The 20,973-nt window shown below is 43.9% G+C and overlaps 1 protein-coding gene across 3 annotated transcripts in view; it reads left to right on the top strand.

The window, feature by feature from the left end:
- The window catches only part of LOC124612990 (E3 ubiquitin protein ligase RIN2-like), a 229,453-nt gene that overhangs the window by 186,145 nt on the left and 22,335 nt on the right, over positions 1-20,973 (top strand). For all 3 annotated transcript variants that reach the window (XM_047141534.1, XM_047141535.1, XM_047141536.1), the window contains one exon: positions 5,855-6,202. In XM_047141534.1, coding sequence (XP_046997490.1) covers positions 5,855-6,202 — 348 coding nt within the window. The remainder of the gene's footprint in view (positions 1-5,854; positions 6,203-20,973) is intronic.

Raw genomic sequence — 20,973 nt, 5'->3', positions numbered from 1 at the left:
TGATCTGAATGCATCTGAGGTGCTATCGGGCGCCAGATCCGTGGCTACAAAACATCGGCCGTAATTTACAGGCATTGCATGACCCGTGCATAGACATCTGGTAACACGTACCTCTGGAAACCTACCGAGGACTAATCGAAACCACGCCACGCAGGCTTGCAGCAGTAACGTGGAACACCGTGTTAAGCAGGTGATCTTGATGTTTTAGGCCATCGGTGCTTACACTCTCATTTCTGTCACTTTTAAACATGCGTAATTACACATACAGATATACAGAAACGGCACATTCAAATCACAGACACATGCCCAAGGTATGATTCCAGCCCACGATTTTTCCTTTTCCAGGCAATTCTGTTAAGCCCCGGTTACGAACGCCGGCCCAACGCTTTATAAATGCAGTGGCCATTCCTTTTGGGACGATATTAATTCCTTCTGGCATATCATTTGGCACTGATTTCACTACACGATAACTAATAAACTAGAAAAACATACGTACTAATACCCCCACTATAAATCGTAGCTGGAAATACATGCAGTCAACTTGTGGGTCCAAGAAATTAAGAACAAGCCTCTTTCGAATAGAGCATTTTTCCTACATAAACCAATAATTAATCGATAAAGACGACTATTTGTTCCTCAGATTTACTCAAAACAATGAGATTTTGACTCGATTTCTGCGAGATGTGTGACGGTTTTGATGTTCACAAAGTGAATGTAATTAAATATTTATGACTGAAATTGAGCTTACAGTTAACTGTATTAGAGATATCTCCTGAGCTGGAGAGTGTGCACTCCTCTGGCCACGACATGGAGAACAGTTACTGTTTGACGCGTTCGTGACTGATACGGCTTCCGTCCTTGCACCAGCCGCTGACTTGATAATCGAGCGCGTGATAAATCACACACGTGAAATCATCGCGTTTGACAGCGGCCTTTGAGAAAGAACGTGTATTTCGGCTCAAAGGCACCGGTTGGAGTAATCAGTGAATAGGTCGATATTTGAATAGAATCGATATCACCATTCAACGATGTTGCCAGGAGTGCGGGAACCATGGCCGAACAGTGCTCCCAAGTACTTAAGTGTGAATTACAAAAGCAGTCATGCAGATGAGCATGTAACTTTGGTACACGTCGATCGCAGGGTACGGTTACGTCGAAAATCCCAGAATACAAACGCCTAAGTAGCAGAGATCGCTAACGCATGCATGTCACGTGGTTATCGACTGGAGAAATGCCGATTCGAATCCTGCAGTGCTAGTATTTGGCCGACAAGTGGAGGAGAGGTGATGACGTAAGGTTCCTGATCACCAGTCTTTGCGCCAGTGTCCTGGATTAAATTCCAAACCTCTCATGAAGTGAGGGCACCTGAGACTACTGACGGTGATCCGTCTGTTGGTTCTACATCTACGTCTACAAACATACTCCGCAATGCAACATACGGTGCGTGGCGAAGGGTACCTCGTACCACAACTAGCATCTTCTCTCTCTGTTCCACTCACAAACAGAATGAGGGGAAAAATGACTGCCTATATGCCTCTGTACGAGCCCTAATCTCTCTTATCTTATCTTTGTGAGCGTTCCGCGAAATATAAGTTGGCGGCAGTATAATTGTACTGCAGTCAGCCTCAAATGCTGGTTCTCTAAATTTCTTCAGTAGTGATTCACGAAAAGAACGCCTCCTTTCCTCCAGAGACTCCCACCCGAGTTCCTGAAGCATTTCCGTAACACTCGCGTGATGATCAAACCTACCAGTAACAAATCTAGCAGCCCGCCTCTGAATTACTTCTATGTCCTCCCGCAATCCGACCTGATAGGCATCCCGAACGCTCGAGCAGTACACAAGAGTAGGTCATATTAGTGTTTTATAAGCGGTCTCCTTTACAGATGAACCACATCTTCCCAAAATTCTACCAATGAACCGAAGATGACTATCCGCCTTCCCCACAACTGCCATTACATGCTTGTCGCACTTCATATCGCTCTGCAATGTTACGCCCAAATATTTAATCGCCGTGACTGTGTCAAGCGCTACACTACTAATGGAGTATTCAAACATTACGTGATTCTTTTTCCTATTCATCTGCATTAATTTACATTTATCTATGTTTAGAGTTAGCTGCCATTCTTTACACCAATCACAAATCCTGTCCAAGTCATCTTGTATCCTCCTATACTCACTCAACGACGGCACCTTTCCGTACACCACAGCATCATCAGCAAACAGCCGCACATTGCTATCCACCCTGTCCAAAAGATCATTTATGTAGATAGAAAACAACAGCGGACCTACCACACTTCCCTGGGGCACTCCAGATGATACCCTCACCCCCGATGAACACTCACCATCGAGGACAACGTACTGGGTTCTATTACTTAAGAAGTCTTCGAGCCACTCACATATTTGCGAACTAATCCCATATGCTCGTACCTGCAGTGGGGCACCGAGTCAAACACTTTCCGGAAGTCAAGGAATATGGCATCCGTCTGAGATCCTTCATCCATGGTTCGCAAGATATCATGTGAAAAAAGGGCGAGTTGCGTTTTACAGGAGCGATGCTTTCTAAAGCCGTGCTGATGCATGGACAGCAACTTCTCTGTCTCAAGAAAATTCATTATATTCGAACTGAGAATATGTTCGAGAATCCTGCAACAAACCTATGTTAATGATATTGGTCTGTAATTTTGAGGATCCGTCCTTCTACGCTTCTTATATACAGGCGTCACCTGCGCTTTTTTCCAGTCGCTCGGGACTGTACGTTGGGCAAGAGATTCGCGATAAATGCAAGCTAAGTAACGAGCCAATACAGTATAGTACTCTCTGTAAAACCGAATTGGAATCCCATCAGGATCCGGCGATTTATTTATTTTCAACCCATTCAGCTGCTTCACAACCCCATGGATGTCTATCACTATGTCCTCCATACGGGAATCTGTACGAGACTCAAAAGGCGGTCTGTTTGTACGATCCTCCTGCGTGAAAGATTTCTCAAATGCTAAATTTAAAATTTCAGCTTTCCTTTTGCTCTCTTCAATTGCCAGGCCAGACTGATCAGTGAGTGACTGGATGGAAGCCTTCGACCCGCTTACCGATTTTACGTAAGACCAGAATTTCCTTGGTTTTCAGCAAGATCTTTTGCTAAGGTATGACGGTGGTAGTGGTTGTATGCTTCGCGCATCGCTCTTTTTACAGCAGCACGAATCTCTACCAACTTTTGCCTGTCCTCATTCTCCCGATCTTTCTTGTACCGGTTGGGGACGTTAAGCTCGGCGTCTGTTTTGGTGTTATTCCAGAGGCGTAGGCTATGTACAGGCACCAGATCTCACCCTCTCCCTTCTCTCATCATCATCGTACAACACAAACACAACAATACACTATGCACACATCCATTCCGTTCACCTACACTCTACAATACATATGCGACGCGACTCACACATATCCGCAAGGAAAAAGGCCAGTGTGCGTGGAACAAGAACACCATTTCTGATAGAAAGCTGAAACCACACACCGGGATATCCCAGCTAACAATGCCACACTACATTTACATTTTTTACTCCACGAAGCGACGCATCCCTGTCATCGAACAGTGCGCTGTAGAAGCAGATGCTGAATGGCGGAGGTGTTCTCCTGGAGTGTGGTTACATGGGATAATCTGGAGTTCCTGATACATCTACCAGCATCTCTTAGTGACGAATAAAATAGTAATCTAGGGAACGACTATGGCCATCCTGTTCACGTGAAGAACGCTGTAAAATTAAACACTGTAAGAAGTTCGTCATGGTGTACAGAGAAAAACAAAGCTGGAAGCTGGAACATCACGGTAGCCATCTACAGGGTACTGACAGATCACAAAAGAGAAAAGTATCGAGACTAAAAGTAGCATGACAGCGTTCGGAAGAACATCCAACATCCCATACATGTTTCTTTTCCTTCGCTTCTTATTTCCGAAGTATCCACAGTGGCGATTTTCTTTGCTATCTTAGTATCACACAGGTATCACTTCGATGTCATGCGTGCATGAGGATACCTTATTTTCTGCGTTTTGGAGCAAATTTCACCTAAACACTTCATTCTCACTGCGAAAATAAAAACAAAAATGGTTCAAGTGGCTCTGAGCACTATGAGACTTAACTTCTGAGGTCATCAGTCTCCTAGAACTTAGAACTACGTCGGCCGCGGTGGCCGTGCGGTTCTAGGCGCTGCAGTCCGGAACCGCGGGACTGCTACGGTCGCAGGTTCGAATCCTCTCTCGGACATGGATGTGTGTGATGTCCTTAGGTTAGTTAGGTTTAAGTAGTTCTAAGTTCTAGGGGACTGATGACCTAAGATGTTAAATCCCATAGTGCTCAGAGCCAACTTAGAACTATTTAAACCTAACCAACCTAAGGACATCACACACATCCATGCCCGAGGCAGGACTCGAACCTGCGACCGTAGCGGTCACGCGGTTCCAGACTTGTTCACTAGAAGAGATGTGTTTCGCAGTGTCGAAAATGAACGAGTGCTCATTGCGAATAAGGTACGCATTTTATAGCTCAAGTTTGCTCCACATTTTTCTCCACCTCTGAAACCCGCCTAACCCAGAATCTCAGCAATAGCACTACCGGTACATGTACTCCACTGTCAGAAGTATTAGAACGATTTTCGCTTATAACTTTCGAATTGGTCGTTTCTGGACCAGCACCTCTTACTTCAATTTGATACATTTACCCTTCTCTATTATCTATTCTATTCTGTATAATCCCGAGCAAATAATGAAAATCATGACGGAGACACAAGGTCGTTGTAGTGAGACTTAGCACCGAAACATTTAAATCCACCAAATATCAACGCATAACATACCTTTAAATTTTTTTTTAAAAGCATTATAATTCGCCTGACGTCTTCCTAACACACAGTTTCCACTTCGTCCAAACTGACTCTTTAAGTGTAGATCATATTGGTTTAAATTTAAAGAAATAGTGTCGGCGGAATATCATTATGGAGTTGTCCTGTACTTTCCTTGTCGTATCCGTGCCAGCAACACTGCAAGTGCCATTCAATCTTGCCGTAGGTAGTAGTCACAATGGTTTTGCTTATCAGTGGATGTGCGAACAATGTACCAATCTCTAAAAATCCTGGCCATTGAGACTAATGTACTGATAAAAAAGTTGAGCCGAAATCCATTTTTTAAATTGTTATATTAACTGATATAATTCATCGGTTTCAGTTCAATCGTCTATCTCTGTTCGCCTAGTGTTGGAGTTCTACAGATTAGTACGCCTACGCTACATCTACGCGAGAAACAGGCCAACAACCTAAGTGGTCGTGAGTTTCTCCCGACGTATTTGATAATCAAAATATCCACTGTACTGCCGGTCTACAGTGTCCAACGGGCACAATATTTCGGCTGTCATGCATGTCGCCTTCATCAGGTGAACTGACGGACTGAGCTCCTGTGAACGTACCGGTACGGAGATCCGTACGCTATGGCTGCTCAGGGGGAACTGGGTTTTTTTAAATACCCTCCGCCCGCGGCGCACTCCCTCCGCTGTCGGCGGAGCAGCCATAGCGTACGGATCTCCGTACCGGCACGTTCACAGGAGCTCAGTCCGTCAGTTCACCTGATGATGGCGACATGTATGATCGCCGAAATATTGTGCCCGTTGGACACTGTAGACCGGCAGTACACCCGTGGATATTTTGATTATCCTAAGTGGTCATTTCCAACTACAGATCTATCAGACGTGCCAGCAGAGTAGAGTGTACAAGATGATGTAGTACTTAATATGTCTTGCATAGCTGATATGAGGAAGTAACGGCTGTTGGTTAGTAGCAGGTCCTGGGATCGCTCTTGAGCCTACGTCTGTGTTGCAGCTGACGTTCTTCACGCTGTGCGACCGTCTGCTGATGCCGGGCCAGCGGCTGACGTGCCTGTACTCGCTCATGTTCTACAACGTGGTGGCGTACTGCGCCTCCTACATCAAGGAGCTCATCGAGAAGGAGGACTGGTCGCCGTACGTGACGATGGCCGAGCACTCCAACATCAAGCACCTGGCCATGTCCGCCACCAAGATCGTGCTCGAGTGGACCAAGGCGGTCACGTTCGTCATCACGGTGGTCTTCATGCTGCTCGTGTTCGGACTGGAGCAGGGCCTGCAGCACTACCAGCCCACGGTCCTCTACACCGTCGTCACCTGGATCTACTACATGGCCACCGAGAAGGTAATACCACACTGTCTGCCTTAAACTAATCGCTAATGACCTTATCGTTCGTCTGCCCAGAGGGTACTAGGAAATACACCGCCTAGCAATACTAGGGTTGTTCGGTAATTCTGGTGAATTTCTATGAAGGAATGGAACATTTTCGTTGCACCTTCATCGTTGGTAAGCTTGATTACTCCAAGGATCATATAAATGTTTTCAACATTGTTCAATGCACAGTTAATCGTTGACAGCAGTCTCAAATAGTCAGTGTGTCGACTGCGATTGAAAATGGAGAACACCGAGTTTCGTACAGTTTTTAAACATTTTCATTTGAAGGATTGAAGTGCTGCACAAATCAAAACATAATTGGATGTAATACACACCGACTCTGCACTATCTGCGAATATCATTCACTTTTGTATTAATGAACCCGTTGCCAAAACCTGTGGTATGGCAATGCAAGACGTCGAATAAAAATTCGTTTGACTACTGAGGCTGTAGGCATCTCAAATGAGCGGGTGCATAATATGCTGCACGGAGAATTGGCTATGAAAAATCAATGTGACAGATGGATAAGGCGATTTCTCACAGTCGACCAAAAGCGTATCCGGCACAATATTTGAGCACAATGACTGGTTGTTTAATTGCAGTCCGCAAGATGTTTTTCATCGACTTGTGACTGTCGATGAAATCTGGATCCATTATTACACATCAAAATCCAAACAACAAGTGAAACCACAGCGTACTACATATTATTAACCAGTCATCCTGCCCACCTCCAATTCCTTAAAGAACTGAACTCACACATATAAAACAGGTTCAGACGTCTGATTACTTTACAAATGAGTTAATGTGTCGTATATTTGCCTTTAAGCAATGGACAAACGCTAGTGAAATTGAGATTACTAAATAATGGTATGTAAGCAGTCCCGCTTTGACCAATGATGTCAGAAGTTATCACAGATGATGTATTGAACAGATTTAACAGCATAGACCAATGTTTAGAAACAAAGGAGTGCGGGACAGAGAAAACATATCATGTACATTCATATTTCGAACATAATATTAAGTATATTGCTTCTTTGAATCCTAGTTTCCTATTCTTCACTAGACCTATATAGGTCTTTGACACATTCCGTTTATAGAAAACCAACACACAGTTACTTGTATCTTCAGGCTGACAGCTGTCACCATCCGGCTCAGCACGAAAGTGTACTTCGTACCTTGGTTAGTATGCCCCATGTTATCTTCGACCCTGAATGTTTACAACTAAGTTAGTTCACCTCAAAGTCACCTTTCGTCAGAATAGTTATTATATGAGGTGCATTCAAGTTCTAAGGCCTCCGATTTTTTTTCTCCAGACTGGAAAGAGATAGAAACATGCGCATTGTTTTAAAATGAGGCCGCGTTCATTGTCAATACTACCCAGAGATGGCAGCACCGTACGGCAGATGGAATTTTACCGCCAGCGGCGAGAATGAGAACTGTTTTAAATACTTAAAATGGCGACGTTTACCTTACTTGAACAGCGTGCAATCATTCGTTTTCTGAATTTGCGTGGTGTGAAACCAATTGAAATTCATCGACAGTTGAAGGAGACATATGGTGATGGAGTTATCGATGTGTCGAAAGTGCATTCGTGGGTGCGACAGTTTAATGAAGGCAGAACATCGTGTGACAACAAACCGAAACAACCTCAGGCTCGCACAAGCTGGTCTGACAACATGATCGAGAAAGTGGAGAGAATTGTTTTGGGGGCTCGCCGAATGACTGTTGAACAGATCGCCTCCAGAGTTGGCATTTCTGTGAGTTCTGTGCACACAATCCTGCATGACGACCTGAAAATGCGAAAAGTGTCAACCAGGTGGGTGCCACGAATGCTGGCAGACGACCACACGGCTGCCCGTGTGGCATGTTGCAAAGCAATGTTGACGCGCAACGACAGCATGAATGGGACTTTCTTTTCGTTGGTTGTGACAATGGATGAGATGTGGATGCCATTTTTCAATCCAGAAACAAAGCGCCAGTCAGCTCAATGGAAGCACACAGATTCACCGCCACCAAAAAAATTTCGGGTAACCGCCAGTGCTGAAAAAATGATGGTGTCCATGTTCTGGGACAGCGAGGGCGTAATCCTCACCCACTGCGTTCCAAAGGGCACTACGGTAACAGGTGCATCCTACGAAAATGTTTTGAAGAACAAATTCCTTCCTGCACTGCAACAAAAAAAGTCCGGGAAGGGCTGCGCGTGTGCTGTTTCACCAAGACAACGCACCCGCACATCGAGCTAACGTTACGCAACAGTTTCTTCGTGATAACAACTTTGAAGTGATTCCTCATGCTCCCTACTCACCTGACCTAGCTCCTAGTGACTTTTGGCTTTTTCCAACAATGGAAGACACTCTCCGTGGCCGCGCATTCACCAGCCGTGCTGCTATTGCCTCAGCGATTTTCCAGTGGTCAAAATAGACTCCTAAAGAAGTCTTCGCCGCTGCCATGGAATCATGGCGTCAGCGTTGTGAAAAATGTGTGCGTCTGCAGGGCGATTACGTCGAGAAGTAACGCCAGTTTCATCGATTTCGGGTGAGTAGTTAATTAGAAAAAAATCGGAAGCCTTAAAACTTGAATGCACCTCGTAGTGAAAGACATATCAAACGTGTGATGTGCTAACAACCAACTTTCAATCGGTGAGTGTCGAAACGACGTGGCACCAAAGTGCACGGCATACTGGCCTTACGCAGGTAGCATTTCCAACAAGAATGACCATATGCTGTGGAAACATGAAGTGAAATGTGGTTTTAGACAGCATCTAAGATCACGGTAGGCAACGGCCTTGCCGCAGTGGATACACTGTTTCCCGTCAGATCACCGAAGTTAAGCGCTGTCGGGCGTGGCCGGCACTTGGATGGGTGACCATCCAGGCCGCCATGCGTTGTTGCCATTTTTCGGGGTGCACTCAGCCTCGAGATGCCAACTGAGGAGCTACTCGACCGAATAGTAGCGGCTCCGGTCAAAGAAAACCATCATAACGACCGGGAGAGCGTTGTGCTGACCACACGCCCCTCCTATCCTCAGCCAAGGATGACACGGCGGTAGGATGGTCCCGATGGGCCACTTGTGGCCTGAAGACGGAGCGCATTAAGATCACGGCCCTTTAAGTGTCTGTTAAGGATAATCTTGGTTTACGTAAGGCGCCTGTCTATCGTATCCCTTGCAGCTGTGGCATGTCTTACGTTGATCAGACCTTCAGGACCATAGAAGACTGGTCTGTTGAACACAAGCGTCACACACGCTTACAACAGCCGAGCAAATCTGCTATTGCACGTCCTATGGAATATAGCAACTCGGATATTATGGTTTATTGCGATAGTGTTATTGACGAAACAGTTGAGATTAAATCGGCAAGTGACATCATAAACAAAGGTGGAGACTTTTCCTTAAATTCTGCGCGGAATCCTGCTCTCTCCGTGGTAAAATAACAGAGCGACAGTGTCAATGCTACTTCACCCATTGGTAATCAGTATTCACTGTCGGTAACTTCTGACGTTGGTCCTCCTTGGTTTTGTGGTGGCGCTAGTGTTTACGTTTTCTCCGTGTTATCTTTCGGTACATGCTCTGTACACGGTGTTAAACGTCCTTCCACAGCCATCTCTCGCTGTTTTTGTGCCTTGAAAATGGCAGGATGTGCACCTGTCGACGTATCGGCGATTGTCAAAGACATCACCCATCTGTATTCCTGTAAGTTGTTTAAACATTTTATACGTCTGGAGAAACTTTAGTTTCATGTTTTAGAGCAAATTCCAGGAAGAGTAGCTGTGGCGCTCAGGTTGATGCCGTGTTCTTTGACTTCAGAAAAGTTTTCCATACAGTTCCTCACTGACGTCTAGTGGACAAAGTACGAGCTTATGGAGTATCGAATCAGATTTATGACTGGACTGAGGACTTCTTTGCAGCCAGAACACAACACGTCGTTCTTACCGGAACAAAATCCACATACGTGAAGGCAATTTCAGATGCACCCCAAGGCAGGATGATAGGGCCGTTAATTTTACATTTTATATTAATGAGCTAGTGGTTAATGTTGGTAGCTCCGTGAGGGTATCCGGGAACGACGATGTAATCCATAGGAAGGCAGCGACGTCAGAAGACTGTGGCGAAATGCAGCAGACCTGCAGAGCAACAATCGGTGTTGTAGTTCTAAATTGTCGTAACTGTGTTAGAAAAAAACCAGAGCTTCAAGCGCTAATATAAAGCAATGAAGCTCAAATCCTTAAAGGTACCGAAAGCTGGCTAAAGCCGGACTTATAAACCGAAATTTTTAGAGAGCACCTAACCGTGTTAAGAAATAATAGATTAAATATATCTGTTACTATAGGTTATCTGTCCTGAGCTGACTGCAAACTACTTAAATTCTTTTTAATTAGACTGCAGTCAACTCAAGACGGATAACGTGTAGTAACAGATGTTAACAGCTGCTACGGAAGACGGCCACGCAAACAAACGTTTTAGATTACATACAGTTGATGGTGGCTTGTTTGTTGCTGTTAGAAACATTTTATTTCGTGTGAGCTAGTATGAGTAGTGGCTATATTGGACAATCGTAATAAATTTATAATTGGCTCATTTACCTCCCCCCCCCCCCCCCCCCACCCTCACTCAGATGATGTAGTTGCTGAATAGCTCAAAGAAAACTTGGGTCCCATTTCAAATAGTTACCCCACTCACACAGTTATACCTGGTGGTGACTTCAATCTGCGCTCGATATATCGGCGAAAAGACATGTTCAAAGTTTTGGTAGACATAAAACATCGTCCTAAATCAATCTAAATGTTTTCTCCAGAAATTATTTTGAACAGTTAGTTCAGGAGCCCACTCGAAGTGTGAATGGTTGCGAAAACATGCAGTACTTGATCTCTTAGCGATAAATGATCCCGAGCAAATAAAGAACACCACGACGGAGACACAAGGTCGTTGTAGTGAGACTGAGCACCGAAACATCTAAATCCACCAAACATAAATGCATAACGTACCTTTAAAATTTTTTTTAAAAAAAACATGATAATTCGCCTGACGCCTTCCTAACAGACAGTTTCCACTCCGTCCAAACTGACTCTTTAAATGTAGGTCAGATTGGCTTAAATTTAAAGAGATAGCGTCGGCGGCGATTGAGAGAGTTACAACAAATAAATTAATAAAAGATGCTACTGATCCCCCCGTAATACACAAAACGGTCAGGACACTGTTGCACAAGCTACTTAAAAAGGCATGTCAAATTCAAAAGAACACAATCTCCAAGATAGGCGAAATTTTACGGAAGCTCTAAATTTAGCGCGGACTTCAATGTGAGATGCTTTTAATAGTTCTCACAACGAAACTCTGTCTTCGAAAATCCAGAGAGATTCTTGTATGTAAGTACCACAGCGGTAAGACAAATTACTATCTTCACTGCTCGATACCGATGGTAATATAACCGATCACAGTTACAGACCGCCGGCCGAAGTGGCCGTGCGGTTAAAGGCGCTGCAGTCTGGAACCGCAAGACCGCTACGGTCGCAGGTTCGAATCCTGCCTCGGGCATGGATGTTTGTGATCTCCTTAGGTTAGTTAGGTTTAACTAGTTCTAAGTTCTAGGGGACTAATGACCTCAGCAGTTGAGTCCCATAGTGCTCAGAGCCATCAGAGCCACAGTTACAGACCACAGTTTTCCGACTTCCCTTCACCAAAGAAGGCGAAATAAGTATTCTTGAACTCGAGTCAAGAACAGCTGCCAACATGAATTAATTAGAAGTAGATACAATCGACATGACATTCCTTCACCAAAGAAGGCGAAGTAAGTACCGGTATTCTTGAACTCGAATCAAGAACAGCTGCCAACATGAATTACTTAGAAGTAGATACAATCTACACAGCGAAACAACTTATATCACTTAATAAAGGCAAGTCTTTCGGTACAGATTGCATACCAATTTGGTTCCACTTAGAATATGTAGATGTAAAAGCCCCATAAAACCGCTCACTCGACAGTAAAACTGTACCTAAGGGCTGAAAAGCTGCACAGAACAAAACAGTACTCAAGAAACGAACCAGGAGCAATCCGCTGAATTACAGATCCAACGCCGTCGCCGGTTCACAGGAACGTATACCATGCTCGAGATCATTAATTACCTTGAAGAAGACGATCTATTTATTTATAGCGCGGACTCAGGAGATCTCGTTCTTGTGAGACACAACTGGCTCTTCATTCGCACGGTGTAATGTGTGTTATCGACAGGTGATCTCAAATTTACTCAATTATTCTAGATTTCCACAATGCTTTTGACACTGATTTTCACATGTAGCATCTAATCAAATGCGTGCCCAAGAATTATCGTCTCATTTGTCCGACTGGAGTCTTAATTTACTGTCAGAGAGGCCACAGTTCGTAGTAATTGATAGGAATTCATCGAGTAAAATAGAAATGATATCTGGAAGGAAGGAAGAAAGAAAGATTAGTGTTTAACGTCCCATCGACATCAATGCCACTAGAGATGGAGCACAAGGATGGGGAAGGAAATCAGCCGCGTCCTCTCAAGGGAACCATCCCAGCATTTCCATGGAGCCTTTTAGGGGAATCGCGGGAAATCTAAAACACCATGGTCGCACGCGGACTTGAACGGCTGTACTCCCGAATGTACGTCTAGTGTGCTAACCACCTCACTCGATGTGGTATTTGGCGTTCCCCAAAGACTGCTGTAGGCCATCTGCTGTTCCTAATCTATGTAAATGATTTGGAAAACAATCAGAGCAGCCATCTTCAGTTTGCTGCTGATCATGGTGTCGTGTACCGTCTAGTGAAACCATTACAAAATCAGAACAAAATGCAAAATTATTGAGTATCTGTATAGTGCGAGGAAAAATTGACAATTGACTCTAAGCAATAAAGCGTGTGAGGTCATGCACGCGAGTACTAAAAGGAATCCGTACAGTTTCGATTAAGCGTTAAATCTCAGCAATTTAAAAGGTTATCAATACAACTAATTAACTACGGATTACACTTATTAACAACCTAAATTGAGATGGTCATGCCGGTCGGATTGGCCGTTCGGTTCTAGGCGCTACAGTCTGGAGCCGAGCGACCGCTACGGTCGCAGGTTCGAATCCTGCCTCGGTCATGGATGTGTGTGATGTCCTTAGGTTAGTTAGGTTTAACTAGTTCTAAGTTCTAGGCGACTGATGACCTCAGAAGTTAAGTCGCATAGTGCTCAGAGCCATTTGAACCATTTGAGATGGTCATACCGATAAAGATGTGCGGAAGGCGAAGAAAGGACTGCGTTTTATGGGCAGAACACTTAGAAGATGCAAGAGATCTACTAAAGAGACTGCCCTAACTACACTTGTCCGTCCTTTTCCGGAGTTGCTGTGCGGTATAGAAACCATACCAAATAAGGTTGACATAGCACACAGAAAAAGTTCAAAGAAGGGCAACTTATTTTTTATTATCGGAAAATAAGAGAGAGATGTCACGGACATTATATACGAGTTGCGAAGGCGTTATTCGTTGCGGTGAGATCTTTTCAGAAACTTCTATCATCCACTTTGACCTCCAACTGCGAATATACAGGTTGTAACGATTATAAGTGCAGATATTTTTATTGGTGACTGATGACAGTGTACTAGACAACATTACATCAGTATTTACTTCATTTGCTGACTAATAATGATAGCTCTTAAAAGTATTATATTTTTAGGTTGCTTAGCGCCTCTAAATACATGTGGCAAGAACAAGTCATAACGCTTATCTTTCGCTGGGCAGCACGTCAGGTGTTGAAATGTGAGCACGTGTACGCAAAACGGTTAGTATATACTGCAGGTGTAGTCCACTCAGGCTGCGGTCACAGTGGCTCCGATATCGGTGGATTCCGCCGACGACCGACATCGGCCGGAGATGGCCGATCTTTTCAAATCCGTACATCACTACGTGCGCGGTCACACTATAGCCGATCTTATCTCCGAACGTGCAGACTTCGGACGACAGTAGGTGAAATTCAGATCAGTTTGCTTTCTTCGGTCAAATTAACCGACATTCTCTTAAACGAAAGAAACTGATAACTTAAGTCCAAGAAAGAGTGAGTTTGTGGCATCCTGAGGATGAAAATATCACAATCGGGATATAGTTCGGAATATATGGGTTGAAATCGCAGGTTCATTCGAAACTTCAAACAGGCAAAATCTTTACTGGAAATTTTGAGCATGGATTATAACTTCGAAAAATAATTTGTTTAAATAAAAAGGGTGGCGTTTCTTATATTCTTATAGCTACTGTACTGATGTTTTTTCTTTGTGGTAAGCTTTCATTAGTTGCTACAAACTATTGTTACTGATTACTGGCGTCTTATGCCAGTAGGGTAGTGATTCTGTTAATATGAAGTGATTTGCAAATGTGGTGTGCGGTATGTACAGGATGTACATAAAGTCAGGGAACATTTTAAATTATTTATTGCACGAGAACTAAACATTGTACACATCTCATACATATTGCACTTTGAAAAGAAACTCTGATTTTTTTTTTCAAACATTCGATATGTGAACCATGAGTGACCCGGCAAACGTCAATACGGTAATCGAATTCTTGCAATAACCATCGCAGCAAGGCACGTCACCTGTGGCAAAAAAAAAAAAAAAAAAAAAAAAAAAAAAAAAAAAAAAAAAATGGGTCTGAGCACTATGGGAATTAACTGTCGAGGTCATCAGTCCCCTAGAACTTAGAACGACTTAAACCTAACTAACCTAAGGACATCACACACATCCATGCCCGAGGCAGGATTCCAGACTCTAACGCCTAGAACCGCTCGGCCACTCCGGCCGGCGTCTGTGACAGTCGCTTCCCTTATTCTCTCTCGGAGCTCTGCTACATCATGTGGTAGAGACGGTACATATACCAGGTCTTTAATGTGTCCCCACAGAAAAATGTCAGATGGAAGTGAGATCTGGTGATCGGGGGGCCATTTCATGAAACAGCTGCCCCCTTCTGTAGCACGGCCGATCCATCGATGCGGCAGCTCCGTGTTCAGGTACCCACGAATTTCACGATGAAAATGGAGTGGAGCCCCATCCTGCTGAAAAATGAACGGAGAGTCCGATTGCATTTAAGGCATCAGCCACTGCTGCAAGTAGGAATATCCAGTGACAGTGCTCTCGGCGAAGAAGAATGGGCAGTACAGTTTTCGACGCGACAAGGCACAAAAACATTTACCTTTGGGGAATCACGCTCAAATTCAGTGTATTCGTGTAGATGCTTTATACCCCAGATTCGACAGTTATCCACGTTCACTTTCCCATTAGTGTGAAAAGTGGCTTCGTCGCTAAAAACTAAGTGGTCAATAATGCCATCCCCATCCTCATTCAGTTGTTGCAACGGTGAACAAAACTCAAAACGCCTGCCTTTTTCGTCGTCATTGAGCTTCTGCACTAGCTCCAATTTGAATGGTTTCATAGACATCTTCTGTCGTAGGGCTTTCCAGACTGTCATTGGAGCCATTCCGAGTTCGCGGGATGCACAACGCATCGATTTCTTTGGACTCTTGATGACTGTCTCTCGTACGCGCTCCACATTCACTTCATTCACACTGGGACGCCGGGCACAAGCAACCCGTCATAACGAATTTGTAGTGCCACTGGTAAATGGCCTTCTGTGTTGGTGGCTTCTTACCGTACTTGGCTCTAAACATCCGTTGAACGGCCGCAGCACACTTGTTTTTGTCGAAATCCAACACACAGAAAGCTCGCTCTGCACCCGAACTCGCCACGTTTGCGACTACATCTACATCTACATACATACTCCGCAATCCACCATACGGTGCGTGGCGGAGGGTACCTCGTACCACAACTAGCATTTTCTCTCTCTGTTCCACTCTGTAAGAGCACTAACAAAAAAAAAAAAAAAAAAAAAGTTCAAATGGCTCTGAGCACTATGGGGCTTAACATCTATGGTCATCAGTCCCACTTTTTTTTCATTTTGTTCGTTATTGATCGTTGTGTTTAGTCGTTGCGGACGTCGCAAGACATCCTGTTCAAGTTCGGTGGTTGATCCTTCCACTTAGTTTTTTATTATAGAGGCCAACCGGCTCTCTGACCGAACACGCTGAGCTACCGTGCTGGCTTTCCCCTAGAACTTAGAACTACTTAAACCTAACCAACCTAAGGACATCGCACAACACCGAGTCATCACGAGGCAGAGAAAATCCCTGACCCCGCCGGGAATCGAACCCGGGAATCCGGGCGCGGGAAGCGAGAACGCTACCGCACGACCACGAGCTGCGGACGAGCCCTAATCTCTCTTATCTTATCTTTGTGCTTTTTCCGCGAAATATAAGTTGGCGGCAGTAAAATTGTACTGCAGTCAGCCTCAAATGCTGGTTCTCTAAATTTCCTCAGTAGCGATTCACGAAAAGAACGCCTCCTTTCCTCCAGAGACTCCCCCCATAGTTCCTGAAGCATTTCCGTAACACTCGCGTGATGATCATACCTACCAGTAACAAATCTAGCAGCCAGCCTCTGAATTGCTTCTATGTCCTCCCTCAATCCGACCTGATAGGGATCCCAAACGCTCGAGCAGTACTCAAGAATAGGTCATATTAGTGTTTTATAAGCGGTCTCCTTTACAGATGAACCACATCTTCCCAAAATTCTACCAATGAACCCAAGACGACTATCCGCCTTCCCCACAACTGCCATTACATGCTTGTCCCACTTCATATCGCTCTACAATGTTACGCCCAAATATTTAATCGACGTGACTGTGTCAAGCGCTACACTACTAATGGAGTATTCAAACATTACGGGATTCTTTTTCCTATTCATCTGCATTAATTTACATTTATCTATATTTAGAGTTAGCTGCCATTCTTTACACCAATCACAAATCCTGTCCAAGTCATCTTGTATCCTCCTATACTCACTGAACGACGATACCTTCCCGTACACCACAGCATCATCAGCAAACAGCCGCACATTGCTATCCACCCTATCCAAAAGATCATTTATGTAGATAGAAAACAACAGCGGACCTACCACACTTCCCGGGGGCACTCCAGATGATACCCTCACCTCCGATGAACACTCACCATCGAGGACAACGTACTGGGTTCTATTACTTAAGAAGTTTTGAGCCACTCACATATTTGGGAACCAATCCCATATGCTGGTACCTTAGTTAGGAGTCTGCAGTGGGGCACCGAGTCAAACGCTTTCTGGAAGTCAAGGAATATGGCATCCGTCTGATACCCTTCATCCATGGTTCGCAAGATATCATGTGAAGCTGAGTATCGGCACTACCCCACCCCCCAGAATATGACTTGCCGCCATCCCTATTTTTACCTTTACTATTAGATCAATTGGTAACAACACGAACAAAATATGTAAAATGTTAAAATGTCAGATGCGTAACTAACCTAGGACAACTGAAACAACGCCCTGCCACCCCGTCCCTCCCTCCCCCACCGCCCCGCGAACAAGGGGCCTTCTGGCGCCCATAGGAAAGAAAGGAAAAAACAAAAGAATAAGGATTAAATAAAATGAAGAGTTGGAAACATTATAGTCCGATTAAAATTACTAGGTGTCACACAAACGCGGCAGATCTTTTCACAAATGCTGTTAATGTAATACGCGGAGCAATGTTGGAAGCCGCCGCCGCAGGGTGTGATGGAAATACAATATGCTCTGCCCTTTCAAAGTATCGCAATGAACTGTGGCAGACGACGCGTTTTGTAGCTGCCCTGCTGGAGATACTGGAGTTGGCTGACATGTGCGAATGACGTGTGTTTGCTTGTGTGTGTGAATGGTGTGTGTTTCTCTTTTGCTGATGAAGGCTGTGGTCGATAGCCTTATGTAAGTGTGTTTTAATGGTGCCTGTCTGCAACTTAACGCGTCTCGTTTATAGCAAGTAGCAGTCTATCTTTTCCTACATTGTTGATGCACTGATATTAATTTAGTGTTATTTCTTCTGATGTTTATCGCTCCGCTGCCTTGTGGAATTCTGAAATATTTGCAACCACCAAGTAAATACTACAGTTCTAACATTAAACTGCTGTAGCTCGTTAGTTAGAATAGTAGAAATGCCTACATACTTTTAACTACCGTAATGCTGGTGGAAGACTAAAAATCGGTATTCTTCTTCTTTCTTGTTACAGACTTATCGATAGTTAGAAACTATCACAACAGTTCGTATACAATAAACGCAGCACATCTTCATTTGAATTCGACTGCAAGTAAGAACTGAACTGATCGACGACCTTGTTGACTATCGATAGTGCGTATCCCGTTTCCGTCGAATGATCGAAAATCAAAATATCTTCCAGTTTCACTACAAGGCAACTAGCTCGTGCGTAATTTCATTTGAGTGATAGAAGGGTCCAGACCTCCTCCCGCCCCCATCGCCACTATGGCCACGTTCTTGCTATTACCGATTCTGTACTAGAGAAACGAGAAGCCTACGAAATGTGAGCGCACTGGACTGGGATTGAGGATGCGAACTGCGATGACACAGAGAAGAAAGGTTTAATTACTTGTCAGCAGAAGCAAGAATTTGAAATCACATTTCACTCCATTAATACCCAAAATTTTCAATACGTTTATGATTTCAAAGGTTAATTAGTTTTCAGAGAAAAATACATCTTAATGCATGAAATCCATCTATACTTCGTTATAAGTTCTCACAAAACTGAATTATTTCTTATACGAGTATGTGCATGGAAAACGAGCGTTTGAAGATATCAAAGTGAGACACTCACTGGTCGAACATTATCTCTACAAGCATATACGTATGTGCGCTTGGTACGGAAACATCGTAGGTAAGTGGATAATTGTAGTAGTCTGATTTTCCTGTAGTTAAAAGATTTATAAAATTGAGGCTTCGCCAAGACAAACTGCTTCAGACAAGCCGTAATAAATACTTTAAATGACTGGTTTGCAAAATCATATTACCGTGAATGTCTTGTCGAAAACACGCATACTGATTACACATATACGCCTGTGATAATTTGTGTTGAGCTTTCGCAGAAAGGTGCAGTCGATTTTACGCTTGTCTTTTGAGAGCCACGGAATGACAGAGCCCAGCTGTCAGTTGTTGGCTTTAACTTCAGATTACTATCTTGTCCTGTACACTCACTGCATTTCACGGTTTTCTTGAGATTTTGTTGACTAGGGACGGACACATTCGGGCTGTTCGCTAATCGTCTCGTCTCCAACTGCTAAGCAACGGCGTGGGTCGCAGCAGAGACGACTGTGTTGTTTAGAGCTGCGGAAACTACCGCCTAATCAAGGAAACCGTCCAGCACTAACAAGAGTTAACAAAGCTGATATTGACCTACCGTGATGCATGCACAACCGTTTAACAGAACCTACAGCTGTCCCAAAGTCTGAACGTTCTCTTTCCAAGCTAAGATTAAAAAAGAAAAAAAAATACTTACAGGCCCACAGCCAAAATGTATTTCTTGAAGAGCATCGTCTTTCCGCTGTTGTCTGTAATAATTTAACTTCGAATTCAATCAACGCCGAAAAGATGATATCCTTCAAAAACGTGAAAAATACTATCGGTCTAAACAGTGTAACAGTTTCCTGAATAGGAAAATGGAAGGTCGTATAGTCACAAGACTGTTCGCACGGAGAACGAACGTAACAGAAATGTTCAAAAATCTTAAAAGGCAGAACTCGAAGCAAGGAACATCTGACAAGACTTGCAGTGAAATACGATGTGTGGGCGAAGTTTCGTTGACTTTAGAATGAGGTGGGGCGGAGCGGAGAGGGGATGGGCATTTTGAGAACTTGGTCCCACGACCCCCATAACTGTATTTACACCACTGTAAACTGTCCCAATAGAACAATAATAATTTGTTTACATCAGTGCTTAGAACTGGTACGTAAAGCACTCAACCACACCTTACAGGAAATTGCAGTTCAGAGAAATACCGAGCGCCATTTCAAAAGGTTTTGTCCGAAAATTTTAGGAGTATATCTGTCACTCAATACATTTAAGAGCTGCAACAGCAACAAACTTGAAAAATTTCGACAACGTCGTAATTTCCACGGTCTGGGCACTCATTATTTTACTTAGACCTACAGTCTTTAACGCATGCTATGGCTAAGCGAATGTGTATGTGGTCGAAGAGAGGGGTTAGGAATTATGTTTCTTTCAGTAGTTTCCGCCTAGGTTCGCCTTTTTCCCCTCTTAGTGTGGAGAAACCATTGTTTGAACGAGCACCTTCATCAGGCTGGAATTTTCTCTGCAGCCTATCAGGCCACAATCTCAGCCACATGGGCTGCCCCTCCGACAAACAAGTGAAAAGTATTTTGCTGTAAACTCATCCAGCCGCGGTCCTGGGTTTTGGTTCTGTGGGTTTACAGTTTCTTACTGTTTCTCTTCCCCCCCCCCCCCCCCCCTGCCCCTCCCGCCTCCAACCACACGAACACCCAGTGTAACTTACTTGCCGTCATCCCCAGTTCTTAACGTGCCACGATTGTCTGTGAATTTAATAATAATAACAGCAATAAAATATATAAATTTTGTCAATATACAATAATAATAATTTGTACGACAATAATAAAACATGTAACATATTGTAATGATTTGTTTATGTCATTCAACAGTACACTGATTAAGCATAATGTCTAAGAAACTGCAATTCAGAAAAATATAGCCACTGTAAAGGATAGTCCGAAAATTTGGGTAGTACATAAATCACACAATTACAATGGGCGTTCGGTAAATAATGCAGCACATTTTTGTTTCCCGAAAGCAGGTTGGTTCTATTCAG

The sequence above is a fragment of the Schistocerca americana genome, chromosome 4 (assembly GCF_021461395.2).
Source record: "Schistocerca americana isolate TAMUIC-IGC-003095 chromosome 4, iqSchAmer2.1, whole genome shotgun sequence".
Lineage (NCBI taxonomy): Eukaryota > Metazoa > Arthropoda > Insecta > Orthoptera > Acrididae > Schistocerca > Schistocerca americana.
Note: the sequence above shows the minus strand (reverse complement) of the source record. Positions and strands in the feature narration are given on the sequence as shown.